We start from the raw sequence: 15,366 nt of genomic DNA, 5'->3' as shown, positions 1-15,366 counted from the left end.
TGCTTTTGATATTAACATATTAACATTCTGCAAGATAGGAACATGTGAAACTGGTTAAGATTGCATGGAACTTTATCTTCTTTGAAAGGGAATTTTTATTTATTTAGGTACCAAGGTTTCAAACCAACCTGGGTGCTGTTTCTCAGCATTTTGCTCAAGCCTGGCACTCAACCACTTGAGCCACATCTCCACTTCTGGTCCTTTGGTAGGTAATTGTAGATAGAATCTCACAGACTGTCCTGCTCATCTGGCTTTGAACCATATCCTCAGATCTCAGCATCATGAGTAATTAGGATCACAGAGATGAGCTACCAACACTCAGCGTGTAATTATTTTACAATAAAAAGATTAATAAACTATTTACTAATATATCCATTATATATTTATAAAAATATTTTAGAAACTGATGTTAGATTATTAGTAATCAGTGCTTGAAGAATTTATAATATTGAAAATGGAGTTCATATAATAAAATTTGTCATATAATGACTCTGGCCCTGGTGAAAATATTGCTATTCTTAAGTTTTGAATATGACATCTAAAATGATTTAAAAAAAGTAAGAGCAATACTAGGAAAAAACGTAACTTAATTTAGCAAGTAACAATAAAAGAAAACACAAATGTTTTAATGTAAGTTTAACAAGATGCAATGTTTTTTTCTTGGTAAAATTACTTAGTGAAATTAATTTTATAAAATACAATCATTTCTGAATATAGTGTGTTCCAAAATCTTTCCTTGGGAAAATGATGGGATCAAATCAAATGATGCAGACATTTTTAAAACTAAGCTAAAAAAGAAAAATGTTATAAACAATATTAATGTAAACTAATAGCTTTACCTGATTTCCAACTTTGCCACTTCAGGTAACTCTCCAAAATTTATCTCTTCTACCTCCAGTTCTTTCAGAGCAGCCAGGATTTTCTGCTGATCTTTACTTGTAATTCCATTCTGATGAAAGTAATTTTAAGGTGTAGTGAGACTGCTAACACTTAAAATTCAAAACCACTAAGACTTTGCATCTCGAAAAAAGAAATATTGGAAAAATAACAAATATACTAAACATATATTTTATTGCTATTACAAAGCTAGTTACATCAAAACATTTAGGTATACAGTTATTATTGTCAATTTTTTTGGTATATATAGTTAATAGCTGTGATAGAGTCTTGAATTGAATTATTAGATTTTAATGTATAATAGTCCAAAGTACAGTAAAATAGGTTTTTCCTTCAAAATATTTGAAATTTTATCAGTGATAAGTGAGAAATAATCCTTCTGTTTAGGATCTGAATTTTATTTTTAGTGTTACACAAAATTTTCTACATTAGAGTTGGTTAAGTTGTACATTTATTTTGATTTTTAGATATATTAAAGATTTCAAGGTTCTCATATGTTTCATGTTTCAGTTTTTCTTTTCTTTTGTGCCAGTACTGGGGCTTGAATTCAGGAGTTCAGTACTTTGCACTCACTTTTTTTGCTCTAGGCTAGCACTCTGCCACATAAGCCACAGGTCCACTTTAGGCTTTTTAGTGGGTAAGTAGAGATAAGAATCTCCACAGACTTTCCTTCCCCGGGCTGGCTTTGAATCATGATCCTCAGATCTCAGCTACCTGAGTAGCTAAGATTATAGGTATGAGCCACTAGCACATGGCTAAGACTACTGACTCTTTTTATATTATCTCACTTATCCAAGTATCTCCAATAAATACGTCATAGCTATTAATATATATTTCAAATGTAAAGCCATAGCTATTTTTAATGGCAAAATATTAAATCCTGATAATTTTTAGAACCTACAAAAAGCATACTATTTGGAAGATACATGTATGTGCACACATCTACAAAAATAATTGATTTATCAGCAGTCTGTCTGACAAAGCATTTGGAAATGAAGATACGACAATCTAAAAAAATCTAAATCCACAACTCTGGTGTTTAAGTAACTTGATACTGTAGTAAGATTTTAGATACAGTTATTCACAGTAAAATCAACACCAAGGAATATATATGAAGGTTTTGAAACTGATACTAACCTTTGTAAATTCATCTTTTTTCATGGACAAAAGGTGTCTTAAAGTTATATCTCTTTCCTGTAGAAAACAAACAAAAAAACGTCACTAGTTACAGTCCACTCTTTTTTTTTTTTTTGTCAGTCATGGGGCTTGAACTCTGGGCCTGGGCACTGTCCCTCAGCTCTTCAGCTCAAGGCTAGCACTCTACCACTTGAGCACAGCACCACTTCCAGTTTTCTGAGTTGTTTATTGGAGATAAGAGTCTCACAACCTTTCCTGCCTGGTCTGGCTTTGAACCACGATCCTCAGATCTCAGCCTCCTGAGTAGCGAGGATTACAGGTGTGAGCCACTGGCGCCCTGCACATAGTCCACTCTTAAGGCAACTTTCTATAAGTGATAGGGTTTGTTGTTATTAAACTTTATTACTGGAGAGACAGCATGTATTCACTAAAAATGATAAGCATATCTAGTTTTCCAGATTCAAAAAAATTATTTCCATTCATATTTTCTTACATAAAGGTAACAGTAGTTCTTTAAATTTGACATAAAGTATATAAACTGTATCAAACTGACCCATCAAAAACATGAATTTTTACTTAAGATTTCTCCAGACAGACAGGTATAAGTTCCAAGATATAAAATCAAATTAAATTCTGAAATATCAGAACCAATGTGTTCCTGAGGGGAATGTATCTTAAGCAGTGAATTTTCTGCTTTAGCATCTTCATCAAGCTGATAACTGTCATCTAATCTAAGTCCACAATGTGTTAAAGCACCAACAATGCTTGACATATGATTTCAGCTAACCTTCATGACAACCCTATACTAGCTTTTATATTGTCTTCATAAACAAAGATATTTAAATAACAAACTCCAGATAATACTCAGAGAAAGAATCTTATACCAGGCTTCTATCATTTTACACAAAATTAGCACTGAAAAAAAAGAGCAACGGAACCAGGTGGATTCACAGACAAATTCCATAAGGCCTTTAAAGAAAAACTCATTCCAAAACTTCTCAAACTCTTCAATGAAATTGAAAGTGAAAGACCACTACCAAACTCATTCTATGAAGCCAGCATAACCCTCATTCCAAAACCAGATAGAGATTCATCAAAGAAAGAGAACTATAGAGATTCATCTCCTTGATAAAGATGGATGCAAAACTTCTGTATAAAATTCTGGTCAAATGAATTCAACACTAACCAAAGAAATAATGCACTATGATCAAACAGAATTCAATACAGGGATGCAAAGATGTCAATTAATATAATTCAACACCTCAACAGGAGCAAGGACAAGAACCATATGATCATCTCAACAGATGCAGAAAAAGCATTTAACAAGATCCAACATCCCTTTATGATCAAAGCTCTGTAGAAGCTAGGAATTAATGGAACATTCTTCAATATAATAAAGGCTGTATATAACAAACCTACAGCCAGCATTATATTTAATGATGAAAAGTTAAAACCATTTCCTCTAAAAACATTTCCTCTTGTTCCTCAGGAACAAGACAAGAATGTCTGCTCTCTTCACTTCTCTTCAATATAGTACTGAAATTCCTTGCTAGAGCAATGAGGCAAGAGGCAAATTATAAAGGGGATCCAAATAGGGAAAGAAGAAGTAAAACTATTATTCTTTGCAGATGACATAATTCTGTATTTAAAGAACCTCACAGATTCCTCTCTCAAGTTACATGAGCTGATCTGAAACTTTGGCAAAGTAGCAGGGTATAAAATTAACCTACAAAAATCATTAGCTTTTCTGTATGCAAACAATGAGAAGAGTAAAGCTGAAATTAGGAAATAAGCTTATTTCCATTCATATTTTCTTACATAAAGGTAACAGTAGTTCTTTAAAATTTGATATAAAGTATATTTTACAAATATTCTAAATTTCAAACTATATCAAACTGACCCATCAAAAACATGAAATTTTATTCTGTAATAGCCTAAAAAATGCTTGGGAATTAACTTAATCAAAGATGTGAAGGACCTCTATGACGAAAACTTTAAAAACATAAAAAAGGAAATTAAAGCAGATGTAAAGAAGTGGAAAACCTCCCATGTTCCTGGATTGGAAGGATTAACATCATGAAAATGACAATACTATTTACAAATCCAATGCAATACTACTCATCAATATCCCAATTTCATTCTTCAATGATATAGAAGTAGCAATCCACAAATTCATATAGAATAACAGAAGAGCCAGAAGTTTCAAACTCTATTACAAAGTCATAGTAATAAAACAGCTTGGCACTGGCACAAGAATAGGCCAATAAAACAGAAGACCCAGAAATGAACCCACAGACCTACAGTGACCTAATATTTGATAAAGAAGCCAAAAATGCAGAATGGAAGACAGCCTCTTCAACAAATGTTGCTAGCAGAATTGGCTATACACATTCAGCAAACTGAAGTTAGGTCTTTATATATCACCCTGTACCAGAATCAACTCTAAATAGATCTAAGACCTCAAATGTAAGACCAGATAACCTGAAAACATTACAGGAGGGCATAGGGGAAACACTAAGGCTACTTGGCACAGGTCAAAACTTCCTAAGACCCAGAATCACAACAAATGAAAGAAATCCTAGATAAATATGATTGAGTCAAACTGAAGAGTTTCTGCATGGCAAAGTACATAGCTATCAAGATAAACAGCCCACAGAAGGGTAGAAGACCTTTATTAGTTATGCATTAGAAAAGGGCCTCATATCTAACATATACATAGAGCTCAAAAATTAAACCTCCCCAAAACAAATCCTCAAAGAAACAACAACCCAATTAATAAATGGGCTAAAGAGAGACTTCTCTGAACAAGAATGGTCAATAGACACATGAAGAAATGACCAACATCTCTGGCCATAAAAGAAATGCAAATCAAAACAAGATTGAGATTCTACTTCACCGCAGTCACAATGGTCATCATCAAGATAACTAACAATAACAGATGCTAGCAGGGATGTGGCCAAATGGAAATGCTACTGAACCATTAGCAGGAAGGTAAACTTATTCAACCACTCTGGAAAGCAGTATCAAGGTTTCTCAAGACTAAACATAGAGCTTTCCAGCAATCCCACTTCTGGACATCTATCCACCAGACCACAAACCAGGATACACTAAAGCCACCAACACAATCGTGTTCATTGCAGCAATGTTTACCTAGCCAAGATAGGGAATCACCCAGATATCCCTCAGTGGATGAATGGATCAAGAAAATGTGGTATATATACACAATGGAATTCTATGCTTCATCAGAAAGAATGACATTGTGCCATTCCTAAGGAAATGGAAAAACTTGGAAAAAATTATACTAAATGAAGTAAGCCTGATCTAAAGAAACAGGGGATGCATGTTTTCTCTCATTTGTAATAATTAGAATATGCCTATAAATCTACAAGTAAATCTAATGAAGACAGTGAAGGGAAATTACACCTGGACATGATTAATTAAACAGCAATTGAAACATTCATACAGTAAGAACAAAGGAGGATATTCTTAGGAGAGGATAACAATGGCTCAATAACTATGTGCTTAAGATCATATAAAATGATGCTGACTGATATAAACACCAAGAAATGGAAGAGGGATTTATTTTATTATAATGTTTGCAGTTCCTTTCCTTTTTTTTTGGCTTATTCCATTCTGTCACTGTTTTTGATTTCTGTTCCCTTTGTCTTGTATGTAAGTTTATCTGATTTGGGAAGGGGCACAGAAATGGTAGGACAAAGGGTGAGCCAATTCATCAGTGAAACACACTAGACACTATGTTGGAAATGAACTACTGTGTACAACTTTGGAGGGATGAAAGTTGGAGAGGGAAAACTCAGAGAGAATGAGGGAGGAGATGACACTGATCAAAAGGAAATGTACAACCTTTCTTTGATTTGTTGTGTTTCCGGGTCTCTCTTAAGAAAATTTCGGCCTGCGCCAAGGAGACCTAGGGTTTCTCCTATTCCATCCTGTAATGTTTTCAGAGTGTCTGCTTTGACTTTGAGGTCTTTGATCCATTTGGAGTTGATTCTGGTGCAGGGTGATAGATAAGGATCTAGATTTAGTTTTCTACAAGTAGTTAACTAATTTTGCCTGCACCATTTACAGAAGAGGCTGTCTTTCTTCCATTCTATTTTTTTAGCTCCCTTATCGAAGATTAGATGGCTATCGGTCTGTAGGTTCATTTCTGGGTTTTCAATTCTATTCCATTGGTCCTGAGGTCTGTTCTTGTGCCAGTACCAAGCTGTTTTGATTACTATGGCTTTATAGTAGAGTTTGAAATTTGGTATTGATATTCCTCCAGCAGTGTTCTTTCCGTTGAGGAGCGTTTTTGCTATTTGAGGTCTTTTATTGTTCCATATGAATTTTTGGATTGCCTCTTCTATTTCCTTGAAGAATGAGGACTGCATGAAGTTGCAGAGCTTCTGCATGGCAAAGGATATAGCTAGCAAGATCAATAGAAAGCCCACGGATTGGAAGAAGATCTTCACTAGCCATACAACGGACAAGGGTCTCATATCTAAAATATACTTGGAACTCAAAAAATTAAATCCCCCAACAACAAATCCTCAAAGAAACAACAGCCCAATAAATTAGTGGGCTAAAGACTTAAAGAGAAACTTCTCTGAAGAAGAAAGAAGGATGGCCAATAGACACATGAAGAAATACTCAACCTCCCTAGCTATAAAAGAAATGTAAATCAAACCAACATTAAGATACCACCTCACCCCAGTTAGAATGCCTATAATCCAGAACTCTAATAACAACATATGCTGGAGGGGATGTGGACAGAAGGGAACCTTATTTCATTGTTGGTGGGAGTGTAAACTTGTTCAACCACTTTGGAAAGTAGTATGGAGATTCCTCAAAAGACTCCACATAGAGCTCCCCTATGACCCAGCAATCCCACTTTTGGGCATTTACCCAAATGACCACAAACAAGACCACACTAAAGCTACCAGGACATCTATGTTTATTGCAGCCTTATTTATTATAGCTAAGATATGGAACCAAACCAGATGCCCCTCAGTAGATGAATGGATCAAGAAAATGTGGTATATATACACAATGGAATTCTATGCCTCCATCAGAAAGAATGACATTGCCCCATTTGTTAGGAAATGGAAAGGCTTGGAAAAAATTATATTAAGTGAAGTAAGCCAAGCCCAAAGAAACATAGGTCCCATGGTTTCCCTTATTTGCAATATCTAGTATATGTATGAGTCAAGCAGAAAAGGTCAGATAAGGTGATGTTAGGAAAATAAACCCTAAGATATGTATTCAAATGGTTTTTTTACTTTCATGCATTTGTTTCTAACGTATTTATAAGATTATTTCTTTGTTGCTTTGTATGTCCCTCCCCCACAGTATAACCCCTGCTTTCACTGTATTTGATGTCAGTATAATTTGTGGAGGGGAAGGGGAAAAACAAGTCGTTTAAATAGGGATACAGGTGGCCCCGTTGTAACAATGAGAAGTGCAAGTTGTTATGTCGAAACGAACTTTACAAGTTTGGTGGGGGGGAGCATAGGGTGGGGGGGTCGGAGGGAGGCTGGGAAGGGATGGGAAGGGGAAACAAAGGAGGCTACAATGCTTGATAAGAAATGTACTCATTATCTTGCCCATCTAATTGTAACCCCTCTGTACAATATTTTCACAATAAAAAATAAATAAAAATTTTAAAAAAGGAAATGTACTCATTACCTGAATCATGTCACTGTAACTCCTCTGTACATCACCTTTACAATAAAATTTTTTAAAAAGGGCAAAAAGGTATGCATACAGGAGAATTTATCAGTGAATCAAATCTAGCAAAATTTGAACATATGTAAATTTCTATAGTAAAAATTCCTAAATGCTTATTGTAAGTTTATAATGTGCTGTATTACAAATCTGAAAAAATGAATGTCATTTATATATTTGCTCATGAATATTTACTGTTATGTTTTAACCAGTACATAAATATAGTTATAACTCATCGTAAGTTATATTAAATCTTACCTTTAACAATTCTGTCATATGTTCAAGTCCAAGACCATGTAAAAATATTTCCAATTCTCCAAATGCTGTATATGAACTGTGTTTGTCAACACCAACGTCAGTTTCAGAACACACATATATAAATAACATTTACACATAGTTAGATTTCACAGAGAAAATGAGATTAAGAATGAATTAAAATAAGTCTATGTACAATTTGTAAATTTACATACCAGAAGTATTGCTGTGTCAAAAAGACAAGTAAGGTTTCTTTGTCACATAATGGGTCAAACCCAAGGCTTTATAATACTTGTTGCAAATGCTATGTTACCAAGTTACTCTCAAACACAAAGCAAACACCAAAAAAGAGAGAAAGTAGTGGTAGTAAAATCTAACCAAAAAATAAAAATATTCATCAATAAATATCATCATTAAATCTCTTTAATTGTAGTAAGTAAAAACATTAAATGTGTCAGGAGGCAAATGGTTTGTAGTCATGTGCTGAACAACAATTGTTCAGAGAAGATTTTTTTCTTGAACTTTACTTTCTACACTACCATAATCTTCAATGTTCAAAAATAAAATTTGATATCTAGTAAAGGTTTAAAGTTTAGTGATGATATAAACAAATTAATATTTTTGTAAAATTCCAGATTAACAGAGCACCTAAAATCTAGATGTTTCTGAATATTTAAAAATGCTTGTGAAAGTTAAAAACGTCACATATCTAAGTTGCCAAATTCGTACCATATACAACTGGAACTAAAATATGTTACCTAAATATATGATCTTTTTCTTTATCAGAATCAGCTGCCAATAGCTTACAAAGCGTTTCTTCTTTAGTTAATTGTTGAAGTTTTCCTTCCAGTGGATTTAAAGTCAAAGAAAGAAAGCTGAAGATCTGAAAAAATGTTCACAAATAATTCAAGTATAATTAACATTACTATATATTATCACTTACATTTAAAGAAACCTAAACAGGTGAGACAAGCTTTGACAATTTACTACCCTGAGAAAACTTTTATAAATGCTTCCTTGACCAATCAGAAAAGAGAAACATACATCCAATTCAAAATAGCAAAAATGAATGAAAGACATTAATTATAATAATTTCAATAATATATAAAATAAAAGTGAAATACCACTCTAACAAATGATTTAGAAAGATAAGGAATATTTCTAAGCAGGAGGTAGGTAGTAAGCATGATTAAATGTATACACATCCCAACTGTGTACTTCAAAGCAATGTGGTAAAATTCTTTTTTCACAATCTCACTGCTTAAGAAATCAAGGTATGTCATTTAATCTGTCAAAATAGATTTTAAGAAATGATATTTTGGGATTGGAAGGGGAAACAAAGGAGGAAGCGACAATGCTTGATAAGAAATGGACTCATCATCTTGCCCATGTAATTGTAACCCCTCTGTATGGTATTTTCACAATAAAAAAAATTTAAATAGAGAAAAAAATGATATCTTTTGCTATTCACATTTTTTTATTATTTAAAATTAGGTGTCATCTACCCCAAATTCAATAATGCAGTAAAGTAGTTCTTAGTTTTGAATTTTCAAATCTTAGAAGCAAAACTTTCAACTTCCTTTTGAAGATTTAGTAATTAGCATCTCCTTTAAAATACTTTTAGAAATGCTGATTTTATTTGGAACATGGTGGACATATTTAGCAGATGGTTGAAAATTTAGAGCGAGTTATCTCATGTTCAGTTCAAGGGGCATGGCCTAATGATTATGTGATAAACCTCCGGTTCTTTTTTTTGGTCAGTCGTGGGGCTTGAACTCTGGGCCTGAATGCTGCTCCTCAGCTATTCAGCTCAAGGTTAGTGCTCTACCACTTGAGCTACAGCGCCACTTCCTGTTCTCTGGTGGTTTATTGGAGATAAGAGTTTCACAAACTTTCCTGCCCGGGTTGGCTTTGAACCATGATCCTCAGATCTCAGCCTCCTGAGTAGCTAGGATTACAGGCATGAGCCACCAGTACCGGCCCTCTGGGTTCTTATATTCTTTAAAATGAAGAAACTCAATGTTTTAAACTCGAACCTAGTAACTTAATTTTATAATTATACCATATCTAATGCTTGTTTAGAAATTATAGACCTCTGGCTAAAACTTTAATGTTCAAGCCAAAAGTTTACACCAATGGAGTATTTAATATACAATAATATTACTGAGTTTAAAAATCTTAATTACAGCAGATCATAACTCAAGTTATTATTTACATTCACACATGTACAGGAATAAATATTGCTCAAAGAATTTTTATTTTTTTGTCAGTAGTGGGGCTTGAACTCTGGGCCTGGGGGCTGTCCCTCAGCTCTTCTGCTCAAGGCTAGTGCTCTACCACTTGAGGCACAGCGCCACTTCTGATTTTCTGGTGGTTTATTGGAGATAAGAGTCTCACGGACTTGCCTGCCCAGCTTGGCTTGGAACCACAATCCTCAGATGTCAGCGTCCTGAGTAGCTGGGATTACAGGTGTGAGCCACCAGCGCTCGGCAAACAATTTAAAAATTTCATATTTACTAAAATCACAAAACAGCATTTTAATGTGTTCAAATCTTGTTCAAAAGTTGACATTTTATCAGCTTTCTCAACACATGTTAACTTTTAAAAATATGAAACAATATGAAAAATTTGTCTATTAAAATAGTACATTAACATGTAATTTCTAAGAACAGACTTTATTATCTTCTCATATTAAACTACATTATTATTAATGCTTCTGACTTGGAAGAATTAATTAGCAAAATAAAGGTTTCATGATCTGGTGTGAGAAGAAAACAGATTTTAAGTATGTAATACTTACCCCAAATGCTATCATTATGTTTGTGAGTTCTAACAAAATAACTGTTTTATACATGATAATGTGACAAACATATTTAGTGATATATCAATTGATACCTCAAGATGTTTATTTCTTTTTGCAATCTCACTTGGTGTTCTTCCATCTTTGGTCTGTAGCATTTTATTAGCTCCAAGTTCAAGCAACTTTAAAATTACATTTTTATGACCCTGACGTGCTGCCCATGTTAAAGCCTGTGAGTGGGGGAAAAGAAAAATTTAAAGGAGTATACATACTGATTAGAAAGATTTCTACAGTATTTATAACAGAATAAAAACAACATTAATGGGATTATTTAATCTCTTTATTTCACAATATAACGTCAACATATTTCCAAGATCGTAACTGCAATGCAGATTGCAGTGCTCAGAGATTTCATAAAACCAATGTTTTACAGAGTTAAGTGATGCTTGCAACAAAATAAACCATGTGTCACTGAAATATTTTCTTATTTGTGTTCTATACCCAGGCTATATGTGTATTGACTAAAAGAGTCAAATAATTAAAAAAAATCTTTCAGCTGTTAGCGTTCAAATAGTAGTATATTTCAACCATTCTTAAACTATTACATCTTAAGTCTCTTTTTAAAAATAATAACCAAACAAAGTGGGGTACTGGTGGCTCATGTCTATAATTCTAGCTACTCAAGATATGAGGATAGTCTGTGAGATTCTTATCCAGTTAACCAGAAAAAGCCAGAAGTAGAGCTGTGGCTCAGGCTATGAGTTCAAGCCCCAGTACAAACACAACACAAGAAAACAAAATGAAGCACCCCATACACCAAAAAAATCAAACAAAAATTCCTACTGTTTTTTTTTACATGTTCTAGAAATAAAAAGGGAAGTAAAAATGTTTCTTACAGTATAACCATTTTCATCCTGGGCGTTAACTTCTGCTCCGTGAGCAACAAGGAGTACAACAACCTGAGTGTGACCATACCGAGAAGCATACATGATTGGTGTCATACGTCTCCTAGTGAGGAGAAAAGAAACATTTGTGTTAATACCACTTTTAGCAACTATTCAATTTCATGACCTTAACCATCCACAAAAATAAGAAGTAAAACCTTTCAGTAAAGTAGGTAATTTAAAAATCCAATCTTCCAGCAAATAACTGTCAAATTACTGAATGCTTACACAGCACCCTCTAGTGAAGAAACAAAATTGCTAACTTAATGCAAGCTTCTTTATGTGTTTATCTAAAAGTTACCATGATACATTGGAAATTAGTAATGAATGGCATCAACAAGTGGATTTCTCTGTTTCAGGTCAGCATGCTTGTCAATTTTACTGTCTCTCCATTATTTAAGTCTACTCTATCTCTTTCCTTGTTAAGTGTATTTAGGTTCTCATCATTTGTATATGTCTTACTGCTTGTCTATGGGCTTTCCTTCACATTTGTGAACCTTATTTTCATAATTCATATTTAATAATTTAATAATTTCAAGATTACAAACTTCAAATTGCACCTATAAAAATTCACTATTATTTTAACATCTGCAAATATACTCCAATCTAATAATTGTCTTAGATCTTTAGGTCATGAATTACACATTTTCATTCTTCAGGGCATCCTATCTTCAGAATATATTCTGGCTGAAATGGCTTTTCATTTTTCACTTCAAAAGGCTAATCTAATCTACCTCTGAGGATGATTTTAGAAACCAACAAAATATACCTCCAAATTCTTTGAGGTGCTACAAAATCTTAGAAATTCTCTCCTTTATGGTATCATGCCAAAATATATTTGCTATCATGCCAAAATATATTTGTTTAACTTATCTAGTGTTTTCCAATTTGACTGTAATTTCCTTAAGGATAATAATCATTATTTTTGTCCAACACCTAATACCCATAGTAATTTCTATAACTTATAAAGTTTACATTAAGTTTTAGTAATTTTTTCTTTCATTATATAAACAGACATATTAATTACATTATAAATACACCTAAATTCCTACTTAGTTTATACATACTCATTTTGCCAAGAGATTTATGTTAAAATTTCTTTCTACAGTAGCATTTTAATCAACCTCTTCCTGAATTTTGGCTTGTGAATTTAGCAGCCATGAGATCTAGTATATAGAGATTTATGCTTGTTACACTGTGTATGTGAGAGAGAGAGAGAGAGAGAGAGAGAGAGAGAGAGAGAGAATGAGTACTAGGTCTTGAACTCAAGAGTCTGGGTGCCATCATTAAGCTGTTGTGTTCAAGGTTAATATCCTACCACTTGAGCCATAGGTCTACTTCCAGCTTTTTTGAGCTGTCCAGGCTGGCTTCAAACTGCAATCCTCAGATCTCAGCCTCTGGAGTAGCTAGGATTACAGATATAAGACACCAGTGCCCAGCCTACTTGTTACATTGTTATTAATTCTCCTTTTATTATAGCACATTTATTCCTTATTCCTGTTTATTCCATTTAATTTTAGTAGTGTTTAAAATGGGGGTAGCTACACTGTCAGCTTAAGGCTTCAGATGTGTTGGCTTGGGGACTGTAGCAGGTCTGAGTGATGGATGCTTGGGATTTCCTGTGGAGCCAAACAGCAGAGGCATTGGCATAGGAGACTGTTGTATTTGCCAGTAGAGAAGTACAAGGGTGACTCACAACCATAGCAAAAGTGCCATGAGAGGTAGCTAAGATGCCAAAGGAAGCTTTTCCATTTGCCTACAAGTAAAGGAGCCTTGAGGACCCCTGCTGAGCACTGTTGGAGGCAGTGGGGACAGAAGGACTGAGTAGGGCATCTGCACACTGTTTCACCCTTTGGGCCAGGAGAGAATCTTATTGCCTTAAGCCAGGCCAACAATGAAGCCTTGAGCTTGAAGCATGCAAAGTACTCAATGTCCAGGGCCTAACCCCTGGCTCTGTGTGCTAAATGCTGACGGACAGAGCCCTTCTACCCAGACTGAAATTATGGCTTAAATAGCCTCTTGCACCCCCAGAGATACATCATAAATATATTATACATTTGTATATATAGTACCTGTTATATTTATTAGTGTACCCAGTGAAGCTACATTAGTGCTACATAGTGTATTCTTTATACCCCAAAATAATAAAACCTTCCTTGATAAACAAAGGTAAAAGAATTTATGACTACTAAATCAGTACTACAAACAATATTTAACCGAATCCTAATCACTGAAGAAGAAAATCAAACTCAGGAAAATAAAGAAAGAATAATCCTACTTGGGAAATGCAGGGACAAAGAGTAAACAAATACAGAAATAGTGCTCATTGGACACTCTGCTGAAAATGAACTATACACATTATGAGTGGGATGGGAGGGAAAAACTGGGAGGCAGTGAGGTAGGGTTGACATTGTCGAAAATAAAATGTATTCTTTGCCTGACTTTTTAAACTATTTAGCATTTTTAAATAAAAAAGCTAAGAATCACATGGTTATCTCAATAAATACAAAAAAACATTTGACAAGATCCAATATGCCTTTATGATGAAGGCTCTGGAAAAATTAGGAATCCATGGAACATTCCTCAATACAATTAAGGCTGTATATGACAAACCTACAGCCAGCATTATACTTAATGCTGAAAAACTAAAGCCATTTCCTCTAAACCCAGGAATGAGACAAGGATGCCCACTCTCTCTACTTCTCCTCTCAATTTAGTATTAGAATGCCTAACTACAGCAATAAGACAAGATGCAAACATAAAGGAGATCCAAATAGGGAAAGATGAAGTAAAACTCTCCCACTTTGCAGATGACACAATCTTGTATTTAAAGAATCCCATGGAATCCACTCCCAAATTACTCAAGCTGATTAAAAACTTTGGCAAAGTAGCAGGGTATAAAGTTAACCCTCAAAAATCAATGGCTTTTCTGTATGCCAACAATGAGAAGAGTGCAGCTGAAATCAGGAAAGCAACTCCATTTGCAATAGCCCCACCAAAAATAAAATACATAGGAATTAACTTAACCAAAGAAGTGAAGGACCTCTATGATGAAAACTTTTAAAAACCTGAAAAAGGAAATCAAAATCGAACTTAGAAAGTGGAAAAACCTCCCATGCTCCTGGATTGGAAGGGTCAACATCGTGAAAATGGCAATACTTCCCAAGGCTATCTACAAATTCAATACGATACCTATCAATATTGCAACCTCATTCTTCAAGAAAATCGAAGAGGGGAGGCTGGGAAGGGATGTGAAGGGTAAACAACGGAGGAGACTACAATGCTTGGTAAGAAATGTATACATTATCCTGCCCATGTAATTGTAACCCCTCTGTACAGTATGTTCACAAATAAAATAAAATAAATTAAAAAAAGAAAAAAAAAGAAAATCGAAGAAGCAATCCAAAAATTCATATGGATCAATAAAAGACCTGGAATAGCAAAAGCGATCCTTAACAGAAAGAACAGTGTTAGAGGAGTATCAATACCAAATTTCTAACTCTACTACAAAACCATAGTAATCAAAACAGCTTGGTACTGGCATAAGAACAGACCTCAGGACCAATGGAATAGAATTGAAAACCCAGAAATGAACCTACAGACCTATAG

The 15,366-nt window shown here is 34.2% G+C and overlaps 1 protein-coding gene across 1 annotated transcript in view; it reads right to left on the bottom strand.

The window, feature by feature from the left end:
• Positions 1–15,366, bottom strand: part of Asz1 (ankyrin repeat, SAM and basic leucine zipper domain containing 1) — a 49,668-nt gene that overhangs the window by 9,360 nt on the left and 24,942 nt on the right. Inside the window, exons 5-10 of the mRNA XM_013019956.1 lie at positions 11,710–11,821; positions 10,909–11,043; positions 8,772–8,896; positions 8,017–8,092; positions 2,035–2,091; positions 840–949 (exon numbers count right to left, since the gene is read on the bottom strand). Of these exons, the coding sequence (XP_012875410.1) occupies positions 840–949; positions 2,035–2,091; positions 8,017–8,092; positions 8,772–8,896; positions 10,909–11,043; positions 11,710–11,821 (615 nt within the window). The remainder of the gene's footprint in view (positions 1–839; positions 950–2,034; positions 2,092–8,016; positions 8,093–8,771; positions 8,897–10,908; positions 11,044–11,709; positions 11,822–15,366) is intronic.

This window comes from Dipodomys ordii, unplaced genomic scaffold (genome assembly GCF_000151885.1).
Source record: "Dipodomys ordii isolate 6190 unplaced genomic scaffold, Dord_2.0 Scaffold48, whole genome shotgun sequence".
NCBI classification, from domain to species: Eukaryota; Metazoa; Chordata; class Mammalia; order Rodentia; family Heteromyidae; genus Dipodomys; species Dipodomys ordii.
This window is presented reverse-complemented; position numbering and strand designations above follow the sequence as displayed.